This window comes from Neltuma alba, unplaced genomic scaffold, assembly GCF_004799145.2.
Source record: "Neltuma alba isolate B1F8T4 unplaced genomic scaffold, ASM479914v2 tig00012536_pilon, whole genome shotgun sequence".
Classification (NCBI taxonomy): Eukaryota; Viridiplantae; Streptophyta; class Magnoliopsida; order Fabales; family Fabaceae; genus Neltuma; species Neltuma alba.
Window position 1 is genome coordinate 38,412 of NW_021637001.1, and position 19,952 is coordinate 58,363.

Genomic DNA, 19,952 nt, shown 5'->3' on the forward strand with positions numbered 1-19,952 from the left:
GTGATAATGGCCATCGGAGCTTCTTTTTCGGCTGTGGCGACGGGGTTTGCCCCATTCTTTGTTGCTTCTATCAGAAATGCTTCTATCGGTGTGACAACATTCGAAGTCAGCTCATTGAAGAAGTTGAAAACATCTCCATATTTGACGTTCTACTGCTCGGCTTCATATCTACGTGGTTAAAATGCCTTTAATATCATTGAGGTGTATGAATTTGTTTACATATATATCCCCCAACGGCATAGAAGCAGTGCGTTGATGCTAATGGAGAGGTGAATACAATTTAAGCCTTTCTTATCCTTCTCGGCATGAGACTGGCGTGGTTGGCCCTCGAGGGAGAAGAGAGAGTGAGAGCCGCAAGCTTTCACTAGGAAGAAGAGAATGCAAGTCATGCAGCCTTTTCAATGCCATGTCACCACAGCATTAACCGCGTTGGGAGTATTTTTAACAGAACGACTTGCTCATTTAATGTAATAAATTACTCCCCTGTTCGTATTTATAAGATAAGAGAGAAGATATTTTTTAGTTCTATTTATTGAGTACTACGAGAAATATTTTGTATAGATATTTAATTTTACCCTTCATGTATAATATATATTAAATATGGATAAATTTGAAAAATTATTAAATTTTAAATGAGATTTAGGGTGTGTTTGGATGACTTCAAACCGTGGTTTGGAAAAGTGATTCTGGAGAATAGATTCTGTAGAGAATAGATTCTGTGGAAAATAGATTCTGAGAAAAAGTGATTCTGAGAAGTGAGAGTGTTTGGATAGTTATTACCAGAAGTGCTTTTTACATGTGGAAATGACCAAAAAGGATATAAGTTAATATGATAATTATATAAGGGATATATTTTATGATTTATTTTGATTTGAAGAAATAAAATTGTTAATGAAATAATTTTTACTAACATAATTAATAATATATAAGATAATATAATTAATACATAATTAATATGTGTACATATATTTATAAAACATAATATTAAATATGTTTATAGAAAAATGATTTTTTTTAGAACAGAAAAATATTAATTTTGTTTAAAGATTGTAAACGTGAAATCCCATAACATTTTTTCATAACTACTTTTTGTAATAACATATTACATGTATAATAACCTCTGATGTTTAATACAATTAATTAATTAATTGTCACCACACATATATATTCATAAAATATAAGAGTGAAAAATATTCTTAGAGAAGAAGAATTATTTTGTTGCAAACAGAAAGTCATGTATTTTTCATGAAGATTATAAACATAACATGGGATGATATTGTTTGATAAAATAGAATAAACATGTCTTAAAATAATTTATTAATTATTCAAGTTATTTGTAATAAATATGTGTTGAATTTTCTAATTATAAGAACAAGTTGATTAATTTAAGAAAATTAAGAAAATAAGTCATATTAGTTATTTGTAATAAATATGTGTTGAATTTTCTAAAATATCATTACTAATCAAGTATATTGGTTAGAATTACTATTAGTAGAAGGGTTATTTTGAAAAAAAAATAGATAAATATTATAAACAAAATGAATTAGGATCTTATATTTAAAACTAAAATTAAAATTAAATAAGGTCTTATTTTAAGAATCGGAGACCAAATAAAAAACTCAAATTATTCCAAATCAATTTGAATAAAATAGGAAACTATATTAAATGTTTAATCTGCGCTACTCCAAAACAACTCCAACCATACTCAAAATTACATGTAATTTTGTAATTTTTTGACCGGAACATGTAATTTTGTAATTGCACTGGCAATTTTGACTGACTGTAATATCAACAACAAATTTAGTATCTACTTCTCGATTTTAAATATAATATTCATTTTATAATCCAATTTACATCATAAAATAAATCTTATATCTAAAAACTAACGAATATAATCTATGGGTGATTTGCATATCTTAACACACAAGCTTGAAAAGCTCATGTCATATGGCCTATGGTGCAAGATTCAAATTATTATTTTATGATTTTTTGCCAACATTTTATAAAAAAATTAAATATAGTCTAATAAATTGAAACTGTTTTTTATTGATGAAATAAAAGTAGCAGCAGGGTTGTTTAGATCGTTGTAGTTTTGTAGGAATACTGAAAAAAGGAGGATTAACAAAAAAATCCCCCGGCTCCCCCTGTATATATGTGGCCAGACATTGATGAGAATTAACGAGAAAAAGAATAGAACTGGAACTGGAAAGCGGAGTGATCTGGGCGCGTTGTCCTTTCTTTCCACTGTTTCGCAGGCGAACCAGGAGCAGAATCCGGTTCCGGCATCTCAGTCGACTGGGCCATGGACGGGCAGCGTTCCAGATCCGATGACCCATTCCTTCTCAATTACCAGCCTTCCGAGCTCCGAATCGCCTCCGAGTTCTTCGCAACATGGCTTCCCTTTCTCTCCAAAGATCTCTGCGGTCACTGTTCTGCAATTCTTTCTGATCGCATCCGTTCCATTGACTCCGGTAAACTGCTTTACTTTTCTTTTTTTTTTGGTTTTTTATCGGCTCTTGGTCCCTTCTCGTGGCGTTGTTTATTATTGGTATGACCGTTGCCCTTCACGAGAACGCGAAGACGCGAAGACGCGAGCCGGCGAACAGGCAACCCGATGGATGAGACGGTCGAAGAGTCGAGCTGGGTGAGATTCGCGAATGGAAAACAATTATCAGAGAAATCGGAGTCGGCCAGCGAGAGAAGGATGACTGTGTGTGTGGGTATTATTGGTATGACCGTTGCCCCCCTTCCCGAATGGTTCCCAATTATCCAGAGAAGTGACTTTTTTTTGATTTTCGTAGAACCATGGTTTCACCGGTTGAAACCATGGTTTCAGCTGGACCACGGTTTGGGCTTCTGGACAGGGTGTTTGGATAGCATTTTATCCAAACCATGGTTTGGGCTTCCAAACCATGGTTTGGAGGTGCATCCAAACGCAGCCTTAACGAAGTTTAATGTTTTTTTTTGTCTGTGTGAAACATGCTGGAAGTACCTTATAAATAGGATCAGAGGAGTATAAAAATTCCATAAAAAGGTTAAAAAAACTAGAAGGACCAGATTCAAAATCATATAAAACTATAACCACTGCTAGATTTTTTTTCCCCTTAGTATTTCACTCTTTTTTGTCCATTATAGACTTGTATTTTTAGTTGTTGGTAAAGTAGACTTGTAGCACTAGGTTGCACATGATCTAGGTTTTCCAATCGAATTCAATTAATGATATAGTTCTGAAATGGTCATTTTCTTGAATATATATTGGTAAAATTACATAATAATTATTATTATGTAATTCAATAATTAATAATTTATAATTTCTCTAAATAATTAATAGTTGTTATTATTTTTTGATAGTTGAAGACGCTACCGTGTAGCATTAGATTTGAACTCTTGTGAAATGTTGCTTAAATAAAATTAAGAAAAACTATTCAAATAATAAAATGTATTGCCAAAAAAAAAAAAGGAAACTCAACCTATAATGTATTAATTAAGTAACTTCAATATCTAGGAGTTATAGTAAAGTGTGTGGACACACACAACATAATCGTGTATATCTGCAAATAGTTATTTCCTATCCCCACTAAGTCAAACTAAGGTTCACGGAAAACTTATGATTGCTACATTTGTGGTCATGTTTTTCTTTACATCTCACATTAAGTATTTTTTATTGTTTATGCAAGAGCTTTAAAATTCAATTGACTAAAAACCATCACGCTATTTTCATGTTAAAAAAATCATTTTATAATTTTATTTTCATATGCAGGTATGAAAGCGAATTCATTGAAAGCATTGTTGAAGAAATGGGGTCAAAGTTACTTGATAAATCAGCATCTGGTCATGGCAAGTTAATTGGAATTGGACCAAAATTAGACAAACTGAAGTCAATCGTTGCAAGTGAATCAGAAGGAGTTGGGTTTATAGGAATATGGGGCACAGGAGGTGTAGGCAAAACAACTCTTGCTAGAGCCTTTTATGAGCAGGAGCGAGAGCGCAAAAACTTTGAGATTCACTGCTTCCTTGATAATATTAGAGAGGCATGGGAAAAAGAAGATTTGATTTCATTGCCAAGAAAACTCCTTTCTTCTCTAGATAAAAAGAGTATGGAAGTGGCTGACTTTTATGAAGGAATGGAGTTAATAAAAAGCAAGTTGACTGACAGAAAAATTCTACTTGTCCTTGACGATGTGAGTGATATTAGGCAACTTGAAAATTTGGCTCCAAAGAAAGGATGGTTCAGCGAAGGGAGCATAATAATAATAACAACTAGGGATAAGCATTTGTTATCATCGCACAGTGTATCTGCTGTGTATGAATTCAAATTATTGAGTTATAACGAGTCCCTTGAACTTTTCCTTGAAAAAGCTTTTAAAGAAGAGCATCCTAATGAAGATTATTTGAAACTTGCTAGAACCGTCATTGAGTATGCTAGAGGCCTTCCTTTAGTGCTCACAGTGTTAGGTTCATCTCTTTGCAAAAGACCTATAGTGGAATGGAAGGATGAACTAGCTAAGCTCAAGAAAATTCCTCCAAAGGACATTTTGAAGATACTTCAGGTGAGTTTTGATGGACTGGATGATCAGCAGAAAACCATATTCCTGGATGTTGCTTGCTTTTTCAATGGGATGGACAAAGATCATGTCATACAAATTTTAGAAACTTTGGATAAGGATTTTCGCCCAGAAACTGAGATAAATGTTCTCATTAAGAAATCACTAATGATTAGTTATGAAGGGCATTTGTGGGTGCATCAAATTCTCCAAGATATGTGTAAATATATTGTCTATCAAGAATCACATTATGATGCTGGCAAGCGTTCCAGGATATTGTCTTTGGAGGATGCCAATCAAGTACTAAAAGGAAATAAGGTGACATTATTCCAACGTTCTTGTGTTTATGTGCTTTTTAATATCAATATATTCCATAACTTTCACAAACATTTTGACCTTGGCTTGTTGTTTTATAGGGGACAGAAGCAATTCGAGGAATAGCGCTAACATTGGAAAAGTCATGTGATGCATTCTGGGATCCTGAATCCTTCTCAAAGATGAGTAATCTTAGGTTACTTATGATTTCAAGTCGCTCACATGTTTCACATTGTCAATTAAATCTTCCGCATGGGCTCAAGTCCCTTTCCAGCGACTTGAGAGTCATAGAATGGGTGAGGTATCCATTATTTTATTTGCCCAATCAGCCTCAACTCTATGAGCTTGTAGTACTAAAAATGCAGCACAGCAAATTAAAAAAACTTTGGAGAGGAACACAGGTAATTATGATCCTTTCATTTAAATTCTTTCTCCATAATTTAATAAATTATAATTATAATTAATGTTTAGTTTTGAGGGCTTACTGTTTTCAATTTTTCTATTGTTAGTCTCTCCCAAGCCTAAAGTCCCTCGATCTATCTCATTCAAAATGCCTCGTCAAAGTCCCAAATTTTGATGGAATTCCTCATCTTGAAAAGTTGATTCTTGAAGGGTGTTCTAACTTGGTTGAATTCCCCACTCTCTTGGGCAACACAAGAAACTTGTCATTGTTGACTTGAAAGATTGCAAAGAAGTTAAAACGCTTCCAGAAAAATTTGAGATGAATAGCTTGGAGACTTTTATTCTATCAGGTTGTTCAAAAGTTAGAAAACTTCCTGAGTTTGGAAAAGATATGGCATGTCTATCGAAGCTTGATTTAGAGAAGACTGCTCTAGCCAAACTACCTCAATCGTTGGGTAATTTGATTGGTCTCGTTGAATTAAATTTGACAAACTGCAAAAAGCTGGTTTGTCTTCCATGTAGTGTTAGCAAGTTGAAAGCTCTGAAAGTTATCAAAATTTCTGAATGCTCAAAGCTTTCATGGCTGCCAGAGAGTTTGAATGAAAATGAAGCTTTGGAACAGCTTCATTTGAGTGGGATTGCTATACAAGGGTTATCATTTAGTGACTACAATAGCGAAACACAATCTTCATCATCATGGAGTTGCTTATCCCTTCTTCAAAGGCCTTCAAGCTCCAAAAAGTTTTTGTTGCCGCCGTCTTTGTCGTTCTTGAAAGAATTAAACTTACGTTTTTGCAATCTCCAAGATGGATCACTTCCTGATGACATCAGCATGTTATCATCCTTGGAATTTTTAGATCTAACTGGAAACGATTTCATTGACTTACCATCTGGCCTCATTTCCAGTCTTTCGAAGCTTAAAGGTATTTGTCTCTGGAGTTGCTCAAGGCTTCGGTCTTTGCCGCAACTTCCGTCAAATCTATTTCATATACAGGCTGATGGTTGTTCATCACTAAAACATTACGGATGTGCAGATCAATTATGGGATTTCATTGAATCATTTCAACCTCAGGTTTATTTTATTTGTCTTTAATTGTTCTTTCACCTCTATCATTTTACTTCTTTAACACGCAAAATTGTTTCTTATAGGTTCACAACATTTAAATATGAAGTCAGCAATTATAAGAGGGGATTCAGAAATTGTGAGTTTTTAGAATCACCTGTTTTTTTCTTAATTTCTTTGACAATAAATATATAGTTTATTTTACTTGTACGTATATATTGCCATTTCTTACGTGTTAATCAACATACTTCTGATACAAACAATCTGTTTTTTTGGTCCCAGTTTTTTTCCCTCCGTCTACTTTGGCACTCATTAGCAATTACTGGTAGCAGAGTACCATCATGGTTTTATAATCAAAACTACTTTTGCGAGAAAGAATTCTGGTGGTGTCCAAATAATGTGTCGTTCATAATAAATATATCCCCTGATTATTGTGGTTCACGTGAATGGTGGGGCATAGCCATATGCTTAGTCATAGAACGCGATCTCGCATTTGGAAAGGGGTGGGATGGAATTTGTTGGAGTTGCAGATTTCCTAATGATGAATTTCCAAACTCGCATTGTTGGCATAGTCTTTATCTACATCCGGCTAAGAGTCCTCTGCTTTATATAATATATATTCCTTATTCCTCTTTGGTTGTCAATGGACTTCAAATGGTATGTTTCTCTAAGAATGCAACGCAAAACAAGTCACCAAGGATTAAAATAAGCAAGTGTGGGTGGCGAGCGGTGTGTAAAGAAGATGTTAAAGCATGGCGAAGGACAGGGGACGAAGGTTGTAGTATCATCAATAACTACGTGAAGTTTAATCCAGACATCAACAGTAGAGGTTATAGGCCCTGATGGAGACGTTATCATATTATTGTAGAAGTGGATGGCACCTATTCTCATTCAGATGACAAAGCAGCTTGTGGAGGTGTTCTTAAAGATGGCAACAATTGTATGAAGGAGGCTTTTCTTCTGAAATTAAGTGGCGGAGACACCCTCATAGCAAAACTATGGGGTTGCTTGATGGGTCTCAAAAGAGCTTGGGACACTGGTATTAGAGTTGTTGTCTTGAGAAGCGACTCCGCTGAAGCTGTTCGATTGATCAAATTTGAAGTCCCACAGACGCACAAGAATATTGGTCTGATCATGGAAATCAAAGGGATGTTAGAGCGGAAATGGTTTGCGGATATCCGGGTCTTTCACAGAGACGGCAATGGCATCGCTGATTTACTTTCCAAAAGAGCACTTAATGGAGCAATGGGTCTGCAAATACTGGGCCGTAAGACAATGATGAAAATATTACAGGCCACTGATGTTATACAGCCTGAAGTTGAGAAAGACGGAGGTTATACTCAATGCTCCAGACATCATGATCAGTTTGTTGTTGAAGAAGATGAGTCCATACTCCCAAGGTATGTAGATCAACCCTTCAGGTTTTAGATCAAAATTTATATTTTATATTAATGCATGCTTGATGGATATTTAAAGTTTTGGTTGATACATTAATTTAAAATAATCTTTCAATTCTTATAAATATTATATCCTGTTAATTACTTCCTTTCCATAGGGGCTGTTCGTTTTATATTATTGGCCGGCTTTGTTTTCATTTCTTAAAAAATTGTTCCTATTTTTTGTATTTTACTTGTATGACACGTACATGGTTTCAACGTTCCATCAAAAGTCAAACTAGATCTTATGCATTCCCTTAATTTTTCATTCTCATTTCATAAGTTGAAGAAGATTTTACGTAGTCATTTGTACGTGGTAAGGACCACGGAAAAGGGTTTAGGAGGAAATATTAATAATAGATGTACGACCCAATAGCCATAGGTCAACTATATATTAGGCATGTTCAATGTTCTTGTTTTGATGTAACTGAACCAACTTGAAATATCATTTTACAATATATATATATATATATATATTATAATTCAGTACTGTTTAAATTAAGCAATTATGAGTGGCACGTTTTCTGCAGATCAAAAGTTAAAAGATGGCAAAAATCAAAAGATAAATCTAATATTGATTTAGAAGGCTGTAGCCATTGGGAGTGGATGTAACTTTTGGCATTCCCCTGAGCGTCTATTTCAGAATTGGTGTGAACGTATGTTTTAGATTTTTTTACATCAAGGTGCATGTATCCATCGATACTAGTTAAAAAATTGTCATAGAAAGCCCTTTTTTGGTCATTGTAAAAAGTTTGTTTTTGCATCAGTATCATCAGCTCTAGGCACATATTTTCGAATCATTTTACAAAATTAAAGCAAGTAGATTTCCAAGACTCTTCCAAAATCTCTCCAGTTTCGATTAAATTTGTTACTATTAGGCTTATTGGAATATAAAATAACTTGGGATAGACAACATGTATGCTTCATAATTTTTACTTGGCTGAAAAATTGATCTTCCCTTGAGTTCATTTATAGGTTTTGTGTATACAAGTTGGCGAAATCTCATCTTAGAGGCATTCAAGAAGCAAGAGCTAGATACAAGGAGCAATTCTTCAAAAACCATCTCCTTGCTGAAGGACGGATGTAAAATCAATGAGGCCCATACAGATATAGCAAATAGGTATGTGGAAGTCTTGCATATTTCTACTTACACTTCATTCGTTTAGGCTTTTCACTTTTGTTATGTTCTTTTTATGCTGTTTTGTTTTCCTCATGCATCCAAAACCCGGGGGGGGGGGGGGGACAAAATTGGTGCATATATAAGCTTCTCATTATGGCTTAATATATCTATAAGATTAGTACAGTTTGTACAGGAATTTCTCCACAGCCCTACGCCCTCTTGCACCGTTCCCTTCCCTCTTAAAAACCCCAACCAAACAAAAGGTTACGAGAGGATGTATTTCAAACTCTTTATCTGCAGAAATTGGACCAAAATCATTTAAGACGAATTGCCTCGGGGGATATCCTTGGGCTTTTTTTTTCTTGGGACAATTATAGCGAGATTCTTTTTTAACGAGTCTCATAAATTGTCATTTTCTATCTTAAAACTTGTCATTACAAACTGTTTAGGTTGTTATTAGAACTTTTTGGTAATTATTTTTCTTTCCTAGGACCTCATTATAATTGTCCCTTGTTTCCCCTCACTGGCAACAGAAGGATCAAAGGTTGTCGTCGTTGATTCAATCACAAATAGAGGGTTTCCTTCATCTAGAGTATAATCTGTGAGTTTATACTCCGGTCACTCAGTGATCATTTACTCTTTTTAATAGTTGAGTAGTAGGTAATTATATCATGTTGTGTAAGGGGGAGTTTGCATTTAGGCAGAATAAATATCATTGATTCTACGCGTTATGAAATATAAAAGATTTTGTTCCACGTCTCTTTTGGTATTTTCCTCACGGATTTCACGTCAAAAAAATTATCTTACTTTTCTAAAAATATCAAGCTAAGAAAAATATTGCTGGCCAGAAAAATGTTATTATCCAAGGTAATCATCATTTCTTTTTTTCTCTTGAGATGGCTCTCATAGTCTGATTTATTACGGTAAAAATGCCTGACAGATGGAAAGGCGTGTTTCGAGTCCTGAAACATTGTAGGAAACTTCCTTAACTTGGTAAAAATAGCATAAAAACTTTCAACTAGAAATTCTTTTAAAGAACAAAAAGTTGTCAATTACTAGCTTTTTGTAAATTATAAATTGTACTTTATGATCAAAATATGATTTTTACTCTTATAAAAGTTTTCTTGGCTCATTATTATACTTAGCTAAAAATATTACAGTTTTCAAAGTTATAATTTTAAAATAAATTTTGTATTCTTTGAGTCTTTTATTGTAACTTTCACCAAATTTTGATGCTTAGTAGAGAGGTTTCAAATAGTAATAATGATTGTGTCCATTTGTCTTCAAAACCACGGCTATATCAAGCTGCCACATATCCTCCATCTCATGACATATACATATCCATCTATAAAATGCTCTCATAAGTTTATACATTTGTGTTTTCACTTCATACTTTCAACTATTAAAATATTGGACAAAAATTCAGAATTTAATTTTTATTTTTTATTAAACAAACCCTTTCAAAAGAGATAAAATTCGCGAATAAGAAACAAAATTCATCAAGAATCCTTTTTTCATTTTTGTATGGAACATACACATCAATTTTCATAGATCATACTCTTCATTCCACTTCCAGTTCCTCTGTTAATAGGAGTGTGACTTCTCTTTTGTCTCGCAGTAACAAAAAATATCCACCGTATGTAGACTTTTATATTATTTTTTTTTTTAATTTCCATTGATTTGTGCCGGAAGTTATAAGCTGAAAATTTTACCTCATTTTATATGTTTTACCACATCATATATTAAGTTAATACTGTTTAAAATAAGCAAGTGTGAGTGGCGTGTGTTGTGCAGAAATGTTGAAAGATGGCAAAAATCCAGAGTAAGTTGATACTTGATTCAGATAACTTGAACAACCCCTGAGAATAAAGACGACGTGCCCATTGGGAGTGGACGCCAAACTTTTGGCATTCCCCCGAGCATCTGTTCCAGACGTGATGCTAAGGTATATTTCAGATTTTTTACGTCGACCTTTATCTATCATAGTTATAAAACCGTTATAGAAAGCATTTTATCGTCGCTGTAAAAAGGTTTCATTTTGCACTAGTGTCAGTTCTTAGCACACGTTTTGTTTCTTTTAGTAAGAATTTCTTGTTACTTAACAGATGAATGTCACCCTCCCCACAAAAGGGGTGATTTGTATTTTTCTTCCCCAAAATTTTTTAATTTTCTACCAAATAAGAATGCATCGTACTAGTGACATTTATGTCTTGAGTCATAATGTGAAGAGTAATGTTGATCAAGTTTTATGCATTTGACAAACTCAAGAAATTAGCTCTATATGATGAAACATCATAATGATACTACTGCTTCTTGATAGCTTTTTGCCCTCATCCAATCATGCTTCGATTGCAAAGTCAGTATTGTGCTTCAAAGGAAATCCATCAAAATATTTTACACTGCTTCAATATGAATGCTTAAAATCTCTCAAGTTTACAAAATCAAAGCAAGAAATAGACTTCCGTAACCCTTATTTTTGCACATGCTTACATAACTCCATACACAAGTTGATAATATAGATGACTGATTTCTGCATAATTTTTACTTGGCTAAAAAAAATTGATTTTTCTTTGACTTCATCTATAGGTTTTGTGTATACAAGCTGAGGAAATCTCATCTTAGAGGCACTCAAGACGCAAGAGCCAGATACAAGAGCAATTCTGCAATGAGGCCCATGCAGATATAGCAAATCAGTATTTGGAAGTCTTGCATATTTCTATGGACAATTCGTTAGTTTAGGCTTTTCACTTGTGTTTTTTATGTTTTGTTTTCCCCATGCATCCAAAAAGGGGGGAAAACCAAAATTGGTACCTATAAGCTTTTCATTATGGCTTAATATATCTATAGAACTAGTATGACACAATCTGTACAAGAATTCCTCGATAGCTCTCCCCCTCTTGCACCCTTTCCTCCCCTCTAAAAAACCCCAACCAAACAAAGGTTTAGGAGAGGATGTATCTCAATCTCTTATCTGCAGAAATTGGGCCAAAATCACTTAAGATGATTTGCATGAGGGGAAAAAATACCCTTTTTCAGCCTCATTTGCACTAGGATCTGGGGCTATTGTAGTCATAACCTTTACTTCAATCACAAATAGAGGACTTCCTTTATCTAGAGTTGCGTCCCTGAGACTCTCAACTAAAGCTCGAACGAGGCCCTTTCTGTGTCCCTTTCTTTTGAGACGCAGCAATTCAACTTAGATTAGGGCTTTTATTCTTCAATCAGTTAGAGGTAGGTTGACACCTTGATGCACTAAGAGCACTCACTTTTGCAGTAAAAGATAGGCATGTAACAAATATTGCATTTAAGATCAAAGAACAGCATAATCAGAGGATGGGGAAGCCAAAATTGTGAGGAAAACAAGAGATCAAATAGAAGAGGTGAAAATAAAACAGCAAGTTAAATCAGCTGCTGATGAATTCACCTCTCGCATCCCAAGGGCGATTTTCATAAGATTTTCCGACAATGCTGTGTGATTTATTTACACTGCCATCCTCGCAACGAAATTCTGGAAAGTAATCAAGGAACATTTTGCTTCCAAGTTCATCAACTCCATTAAATAGAAAGCTCCTCAGCAAGTCCTATAAGATACAAGACAATAAGTTTGGAATTGCCCTTCAAGTTTGTTGAGGAAAAGTGCTAATCTCATATTAAGGTTACCTTCGCAAGCGTCTCCCCAATAAGCTTCTTCAAGAGTCCCTGACCTGGATCCTACTTTTCAAAAGTTTCCATGAACCAAGTTCATAAATGATACGTTACAAATATAGCGTATACTCAGTCTAATTCATTGTTAAATGGCAAGAAGGATTACTTGGTAAACATAAAATTCACCTCCCAAAGTTTAGTATCAATAAAATCCTGTTTTAAATCCTGGAAAATAGCTGTTATGTGCTGTAGCACGAGTTACCAAATCTTCTATGACATTGATAAGAATGTGAAATTCATAGGATGAGCTACACACCTGGGAAAATTATCAGTCTAAACTGATATCTAAGAAATGCAAAATCTACAATGAATCTTCTATCCTTGGAGACCATTATATGTTGTGATCCTCATATACCACTCTCTCCTTTTGCTTAGGCCTTTAGTTCATTAGGAATTTGTTGACAATATTAACACTTATAGAATGCATCACTGAGATGCTGTTGCCGCATATCTATGGCTTGGTTAATTCAAGCAGCATATGATATCCCATATGAATAATGGGACATCGTAACCAAGGCATCACCAATTCACTATTTTCTCCTTTCCTTAAAACATTTTGTGGGAAGATTATAAATGCCAGGGAGCTCTGTATCCACATGCTGGGTGTGGACGATGATAAATTAGTAATAATGTGGCAAGCATAAATGTTAATATGGTCAAATGACCAATCATATAACCGTATGAGTTCCAATATAATCTAACTACCTTTTCTGCTCTCCACGTTAGATATCTATGCTGTGCTTCACGATTGCATGAAATCTGAGATGCATCTGTCTCCTCAACAGCTCTGGCTTCTAATTCCAGCCACGCCTGAAAATTATGGGTCATACAGAAAAGTTAGTATTTTATTGGATAATATTTTTGAAAAGGAATTAAAATCATGACCCTTAAAACATCATATATTCGAGATATAGGATAATAAGAAAAGATCCTGTCATCAACACCTTGTAGTAATCCTGGAATGCAGAATACAGAATATCATAGTTTTCTGGGCTTGAAGGAAACTTGCTCCATATGACAATGGGTGAAAAAAATTGAATGGACTCGCTTGTGAGCTTCCCTCCCCATGGTAAAAGCTGCATGAAATTCGTGTTCTGTTAAGAAACCTAGATCATTATAGAAAGAAGTCAAAGAACTGCTAAGCTTCAAAGAAGCACTTGATAACTTTAAAGTGGCAAAACTAATATGTTTGCATTTACCTCAGCATATTTTAGGCCAAGAGGAATTAAGCTCCTAAAGTACTTTTCCTTGTAACCCTGCTGATTAATAATATCATGCAATGGGTTAAGGTCCCTGTAATTTTTAATGCTATGCTCCAGAGTTAGTGCTCCACATAAAACACTGTAATTTGTTTGTAATGTTTGAACTTAGAAGCTACAAAAGGAGAAGTGCAGAACTCTTGTAATATTGCCAGTACCAAAAGAAAAGTAAACTTCAAAACGCTAAGGACATCAAGAACGTTAAAAATAAAGGCGAGGCACAGTGCTATAAACTCATTGCCAACCATAAAATGGTGAAAGGAATCCAACAAGATATCTGCTTATTCTTTTTCTTTTTTTCCCCCCGTGACAGAAATCAGGATATTCATCATGAAAGTGGTAGGGTTACACTTCAAAAATTTAGACTTATGATTTAACAGTTAAATTATCTTGACCAAGTTTTAATGATGTAAATCACGTATTGATGTATACAGAATTGAAGGAAAGCACTGCACCCAAAAAAATTTAAGTACAAATCGAAAGCCATATTACCCCAATTAGGCACTCATGTTCTGAGTTATTGAGTCAAGAAAGGCTTTTCGTTGTCATTTCAACAGATTTTAATACTGTTATACCTCCATATACCAACACTTTAAGACAAACTAAATTACAAAAACTAAAATTACGGGTTTGAAATATGAGGAACCAAAACTAAAAAGGGCTCAAATTTCAAGAATAAAAAATTACATTGACCCTTCATACAAAGCTAGAAGATTTACTAGTAAAAATTATAATCCTAGATCAAGCAAATTATTAGGAAAACTAAGTCCACATAAAATCATATTCTTGAGATTTGCCACTCTAAATAATCAAAGTCAATCTATGTAAATTCTGACTGATCAGAAGAGTCGAAGAAATTGCGAGTAAAGATTGTGATGGTTGTATGCAGCAGTCCTGATTATTAGAACATGACTTCTCAACTTTCATTAAGACCCTGTGTTTGTAGTAATAAGAGAACAACTGAAAAATTATTATTTCCTAATAATGCTAACAAAATTCACAGAATATACTATGAAAAACAAGAAAGGGAAAGAAAAAGAGCGACTAGGAAAAGAGACAAAAGGAGAGAAGGAAGCCACTCTAAGGATCATAGTTTTAAAAGTGAATTTATAATTTACGAAGTAAATGTATGAGAAGAGTTTTGTCTCTATTTGCATGAAAGCACTTTTAAAAAGTGCTTTTTTGGTAACCAAACACCCCCTAAGCCTTCTTAATACCTCATAAATCCACATCAAAATATCCAAAAAAATTTTAAAAAAAAATCCATTCTGATATTTTCAAAAGATAAACTGATAAAAAAAAAAAGGTGTAAACCTTGTCCAAAGAATAATGACACATCCTTTCACAAAAGTCTGCTGGGGATAATTAATTCACTGTAAATACAATATTTATTTTCACCTAGTTCAATCAGGGTTACCAATAATACTGATCTTTTTAATTAATAAATGAAACTGTGACATTATGGTCTAGGAAAATATAGGGAGAATAAAAGTTAGGTCCCAAAAGACCAATTTAATCACTATAAGGTCCTAAAACATTTTGAAAGAAAATGATCTGCAAATATCTACAGAAACAACTGCAAATAGGAGTCTAAGGGACTTAAATGGCCTTACTTCTAGTGATTTGCAACCAAGACTCTCATATTTTCATCTATTTATATGATATTTGTGACCCATCTATCTTCCTTCAAAATGTTCGAAGACCTAACTGTCATTAAATTAGTCTTTTGAGACTTAACTGTCATTCTGATGGAATTACAGTCCCTCAATTGCCCTTGGGCTTTCTTTTAACATAAATCAACTGAGGCCCAGTCCTCACCTCATCACATTCCCTCTAAAATACATTGGTGCGCTGTGCCCAAATAATAAGGTAAAGTCGCATGCTATGTAATTACTCAGATGCTGTGCAACAAATGCTAATAGAACGTTAAATATGAATAAAATTTACTTGAAGTTCGAGCCATATAAATTTGTGAACTACACTTAAACAGGATGCATTGACTTGAAGTTCCATTAGCTTAAGAACAAATTCAGCAACCACAAAAATAGTACAAATTTCATTGTCGGTCAACAAGTTGGAGGAAGGTTTCACAGCTACAAAAAGCACATTCAGTTAACAAGGAATATGCTAACTCACAACACAATGATGTTTGATCTGCCACTCGTGAAAAAGTTAGCACAAAATATGGGTACGTCATATTCTACTTTTGGAAAGACAGCAAAATCCAGAACCTGCACAAACGGGTTCAAGAAAAAGTTATTGGCTTATTGCAAATAAGAGAATCAGCAAGTACCATGCATTGATAATTTCTAGCTCAACCCACAGGAAAGAAGATTCAGAGCATTTCATGAGGACTTCTGTTTATTTTTCTTTCATTCACTCAGACTGTCAAAATGGGCCCTAATTCATATGAAGACGAGAAAATCTGGAGAATTTATGTTCTTCTCTTCCTATAGCTTCAATTTGTCATGAAAAAAACATTTAAAGATTTCCACGAAGTAAATAATTCTACTCTGTTTTCATTATATATATGTGTGTGCGTATGGATAGATGGTAATCTTTATGATTAGAAATAGAAGTGGAGTGAGTAGAGGATAATAACAGCAAGAAGGATGAAATGTGATGCTTTATACAAAAAAGAGTGTGATCAGGAAAAATAACAAATCAATAGGTTGCTGTAATCGTGGGGTAGTTATATTTGCCAAATGCATATTCAATCGAAATGGATCCCTAACAATTGATGATGGAAATGGTCTTATGGAAAATAAAACCAAGCAAAGATGCATCACTGTCAAATCCAGCGATTGGAATTGCAACAGTTGAGAAGGGATGCCAAAACAATAATAGAAAGTCAGGACTTTTTGAGAACTACAGATGAAGCTTGAAGTATTGCAATACGCATGTATATATAAAAAACACTTTGTGACAGAGTTGATAGCTTCTTCTTGTTCTTGTTCTTGTTCTTGTTCTTCTTCTTCTTCTTTTTGGCGTAGGGAAAAGGGTCAATGGACCAAATACAAAAAAGAGCACCTCAAGACAGGCAAAAAAACATTGAAAAAGAAACTACGTGGAGCATAATCTGTTGACAGCTAATTACTACAGTTACTAATGAATTAGGAGCTGTCTGGGTTTTACACCCTAAGGAAGTCTCAAGTAAAGAGGTTTTGCAAGAAAAAATATATAGAACGACAAGTTTAGAAGATCTGTTAAAAACATTATGATGGAGACGGACCTCAATTCACTTACTCAAGAAGGAAGCCCAGGCTCAAGACTTAATATACAAGCAACTGGGGAATTTTTGTTTTGGCCGTTAGAGGCAAGAGAAGAATGGTTTTGTGCATAGGTAATTACTAGAAGGGAGCAACAAGCAGAGGCATTGGGGAGAGAGAAGCGTAAGGAACATTTTGGGAGAGCCTATGCTTTTCAAATAAAAAGGAAGCTGAGATGGTTCTAAGAGTGTTGGGAGATCGTAATTACTAGAATGGAGCAACAAGCAGAGGCATTGGAGGCTGGAATGACAAAAACAAAGCATGGAGTAGAGCACCTAGAGAGCAGAATGGAAACAATGGGTGATTTATTAGAAGCTATTCAGAAAGAGGTGAATGGACTTAGCAATCACAATAGAAGCAATGCAGTCACAGGCTCCCCTACTTCTAATATCACTAAGATTCGCTCACCAGTGATGAAGATAGGTGAAAGCAATGGAAGATTTGGGGATGGTTTCGGCCTGTGCCTCTCCAATGCACAGGAAGCTGAGATAGCTTTGCTGAGAATGTTGTTATCTTTGATTTCGGCAATCAGAGTTTTCTGTCATTTCTTGCTGATCAATGATTTAATAAGTATACTGGACCTGGTTTACATACACTGTTTTAGATGAACTTTTAAAGTAACTTAGCATTTCATGAATGAAGATAAACGGGTAAGCAACAACTGACATCAGGGTGTTTAAATAAATATTGAGGGCAATCAATCATTCTAGCTATAATAAATTAACAGCCACAACAGAAGCACTAGTTAGATGGTAGTGAGAACTGAGAACCAATCCTACTTGCTCCATCAAATTAAATAACATTGACAATGAAATACTTAAAAATTACAAATAAGTATACTTGGAAGAACCCAGAAGTTATGTAGCATTAGTGGACACTTTAAAATCAAAGGTAAAGCACATCATTTACTAACCAAACAGGAATGGAATACCTGCACTGTTTCAGTTTCAATGCTCAAACTTCGCAGAAGCCTAATCTTGGCAGCTTGAAAGGATAGCATATGAAGCATTCCTTTACCATCCTTGGAATTGATGGAACTGAATTTTTCCTAGTAAGAAAAATTTTCGTTGTAAGCATTTGTTAATGTTGACAGGATACTACTGACAATCCAGCAACCTAAATCACAGACTGCATCAACAATTTAGTAACCTAAAACATCACCTTGTGCACAAACTAAAATTAAAGCAAGTGAAATATTTCAGGAGTACCATGGGTTTCCAAAGGGTATCAAATACATTTCAAAGAAAAACAATCATGAATACAGGGAAGGATCAGGAGACTGCTTGGTGAACAAGACAATGCAACAAAAGCTGAAAATATACAGTCATGAAACAAATGTAAAATATACTTTAACTTAAAAAAAAAATGAGGAAAATGAAACATTGACCAAAGTGATTGTTTACTTTAATGTTCAATTGTAAAATTTCCTCAACCTAATGTATTTAGGAATTCTCCAAGACACTAGTTACACATGCCTATGAGGTGTCCAGTTATAAATAAAATTTTCAAAATTGGAAGTAGCATTCTATCAGAAGTACGAGCACATTATGGGCATTGATGCCCATGTGTCGGTCACAACTCCCTTTTAAATTTTAGTGCTTCACAGATTTCGGTGTTTACCCTAGCATAAATGGAATGTATATATACTTATTCGTATAAAGAAACTTTTTTGGGTATTGATCGCCATAATGAATGGAATGTCGTCACTAATCAAGTTTCCAAGGCAAATATTTTAGACAATATAAATAACCAAGAGCGAGCATCAATACTCTAAAAACGTAACCAACATAATAATCACCCCACACCCACGGCATTTTGGACCAAAGACATTTGCAGGGACATTTTATTGGACTTACATCGTTTTTGTTTCTTTTCTCTATATTTTCCCCTTGGTAGCAGGCACAACTTACAGAAAGAGTAAATCAATCAATCATAGATGCATTACGAAATTTGGTGTCCAGTGTCCATATATCTGCAACTAGAATCCACACATTTACTCATTCAGAAAACAAAGAATTTCTTAAAAATTCGATCGATATTATGTCTTTAGTTATACCCCACAGTCCTCAGTTCAAATCCTACCAACTTGAAATGCTTATAATTAATTGTTTTTCAACTTCAATGTCAAGCCAGACACCAGGATTAAATACAAAGTTAACAATCAACTACAACCAGTTCAAGAACCCTAAGACGAATAAGAAAGAGGGCATAATCCAAAGTAGTACAGACATCCGACCATACCTGTAAAGGCGAAGGGACCAAATGAGTGTGGCGTCTGGTTTCTTCCAAAGCAAAGTCGACGAACTTCCGGTAAGAGACCGAGAAGCTGCGTGCCAAGACTCTTCTGTTCCTCCAGCAGCAAGTAGAACCGCTAGTACTAGTTTTAATTAGTGGTTGGAGTGCTGGTTTAAAGCAGAGAGTTGAGGGGGAAGAGCCAATCTCCATCGAGTAAAGGCTCTGTGAGATTCTGAAGCTTTCGCAGTTTCGCTTCAGAAAATTCAGAAATCGCTATCTTCGACTTTCCTCAATGAAATTACCATCGCAGGGGCTGGGGGATAGGCGTCGAAAGGTAAGTTCGGTGGGATTGTGTAGTTCCAACTTTGATGTCTGTGCAGTGAAAGAACTCCCATGTTGCAGGATTTTTAACCAACATTTTTTTATTATAATTTGAAATTCAAAATAATCCGAACTTCAATAAAAGCCCATTTGCTGGCCTTGGGCTTTTGAAATTATTGGGCCCGCCTGAACAGCTAGAGGCTAGAGCCTTTTCCTTTTTGCGCTTTTAATGCTTACTTGCCTTTTTTTTAGTGATTTTTTAAAGTTCACATCGGAGGCCCAA

The 19,952-nt window shown here is 34.7% G+C and overlaps 2 protein-coding genes and 1 long non-coding RNA gene across 4 annotated transcripts; 2 read left to right on the forward strand and 1 right to left on the reverse strand.

Moving 5' to 3' along the window:
* Positions 1-6: 6 nt before the first annotated feature.
* On the forward strand, positions 7-7,640 carry LOC114728488 (TMV resistance protein N-like). Its single transcript, XM_028915406.1, has 8 exons — positions 7-175; positions 2,256-2,471; positions 2,802-2,865; positions 3,761-4,844; positions 4,961-5,045; positions 5,612-6,184; positions 7,193-7,573; positions 7,636-7,640. Exons 1-8 carry the CDS (start codon positions 7-9, stop codon positions 7,638-7,640), a joined length of 2,577 nt encoding a protein of 858 aa, XP_028771239.1.
* Positions 7,641-8,739: 1,099 nt separating this feature from the next.
* Positions 8,740-19,605, reverse strand: LOC114728502 (phytochromobilin:ferredoxin oxidoreductase, chloroplastic-like). 2 transcript variants are annotated; one of them, XM_028915419.1, is made up of 9 exons: positions 19,355-19,605; positions 18,045-18,161; positions 15,981-16,075; positions 13,785-13,878; positions 13,530-13,661; positions 13,291-13,395; positions 12,541-12,591; positions 12,305-12,461; positions 8,740-8,830 (listed from the first exon to the last, which is right to left on the reverse strand). In XM_028915419.1, the coding sequence occupies exons 1-9, from the start codon at positions 19,556-19,558 to the stop codon at positions 8,778-8,780; spliced, it is 1,008 nt and encodes a 335-aa protein (XP_028771252.1). In that variant the 5' UTR covers positions 19,559-19,605; the 3' UTR covers positions 8,740-8,777. The 2 variants fall into 2 exon arrangements, with proteins under 2 accessions (XP_028771252.1, XP_028771253.1); XM_028915420.1 differs by lacking the exon at positions 8,740-8,830 and having other exon boundaries at positions 12,285-12,461.
* Positions 8,746-11,503, forward strand: LOC114728503 (uncharacterized). The gene is made up of 3 exons (XR_003738670.1): positions 8,746-8,880; positions 10,675-10,825; positions 11,467-11,503. It is a non-coding gene; the product is annotated as an uncharacterized LOC114728503 (long non-coding RNA).
* Positions 19,606-19,952: the final 347 nt, after the last annotated feature.

Bases quoted from the DNA above. Each gene is read 5' to 3' on its own strand.
- LOC114728488 (XM_028915406.1), top strand. From the start codon at position 7: ATGGCCATCGGAGCTTCTTTTTCGGCTGTGGCGACGGGGTTTGCCCCA. The intron at 176-2,255 runs GTTAAAATGCCT...ACTGTTTCGCAG, and splicing joins CTCGGCTTCATATCTACGTG to GCGAACCAGGAGCAGAATCC. The intron at 2,472-2,801 runs GTAAACTGCTTT...TGATTTTCGTAG, and splicing joins CATCCGTTCCATTGACTCCG to AACCATGGTTTCACCGGTTG.
- LOC114728502 (XM_028915419.1), bottom strand. From the start codon at position 19,558: ATGGAGATTGGCTCTTCCCCCTCAACTCTCTGCTTTAAACCAGCACTC. The intron at 13,396-13,529 runs GTGTTGATGACA...CATAATTTTCAG, and splicing joins CATTCCAGGATTACTACAAG to GCGTGGCTGGAATTAGAAGC. The intron at 12,462-12,540 runs GTAACCTTAATA...TGTATCTTATAG, and splicing joins TTGGGGAGACGCTTGCGAAG to GACTTGCTGAGGAGCTTTCT.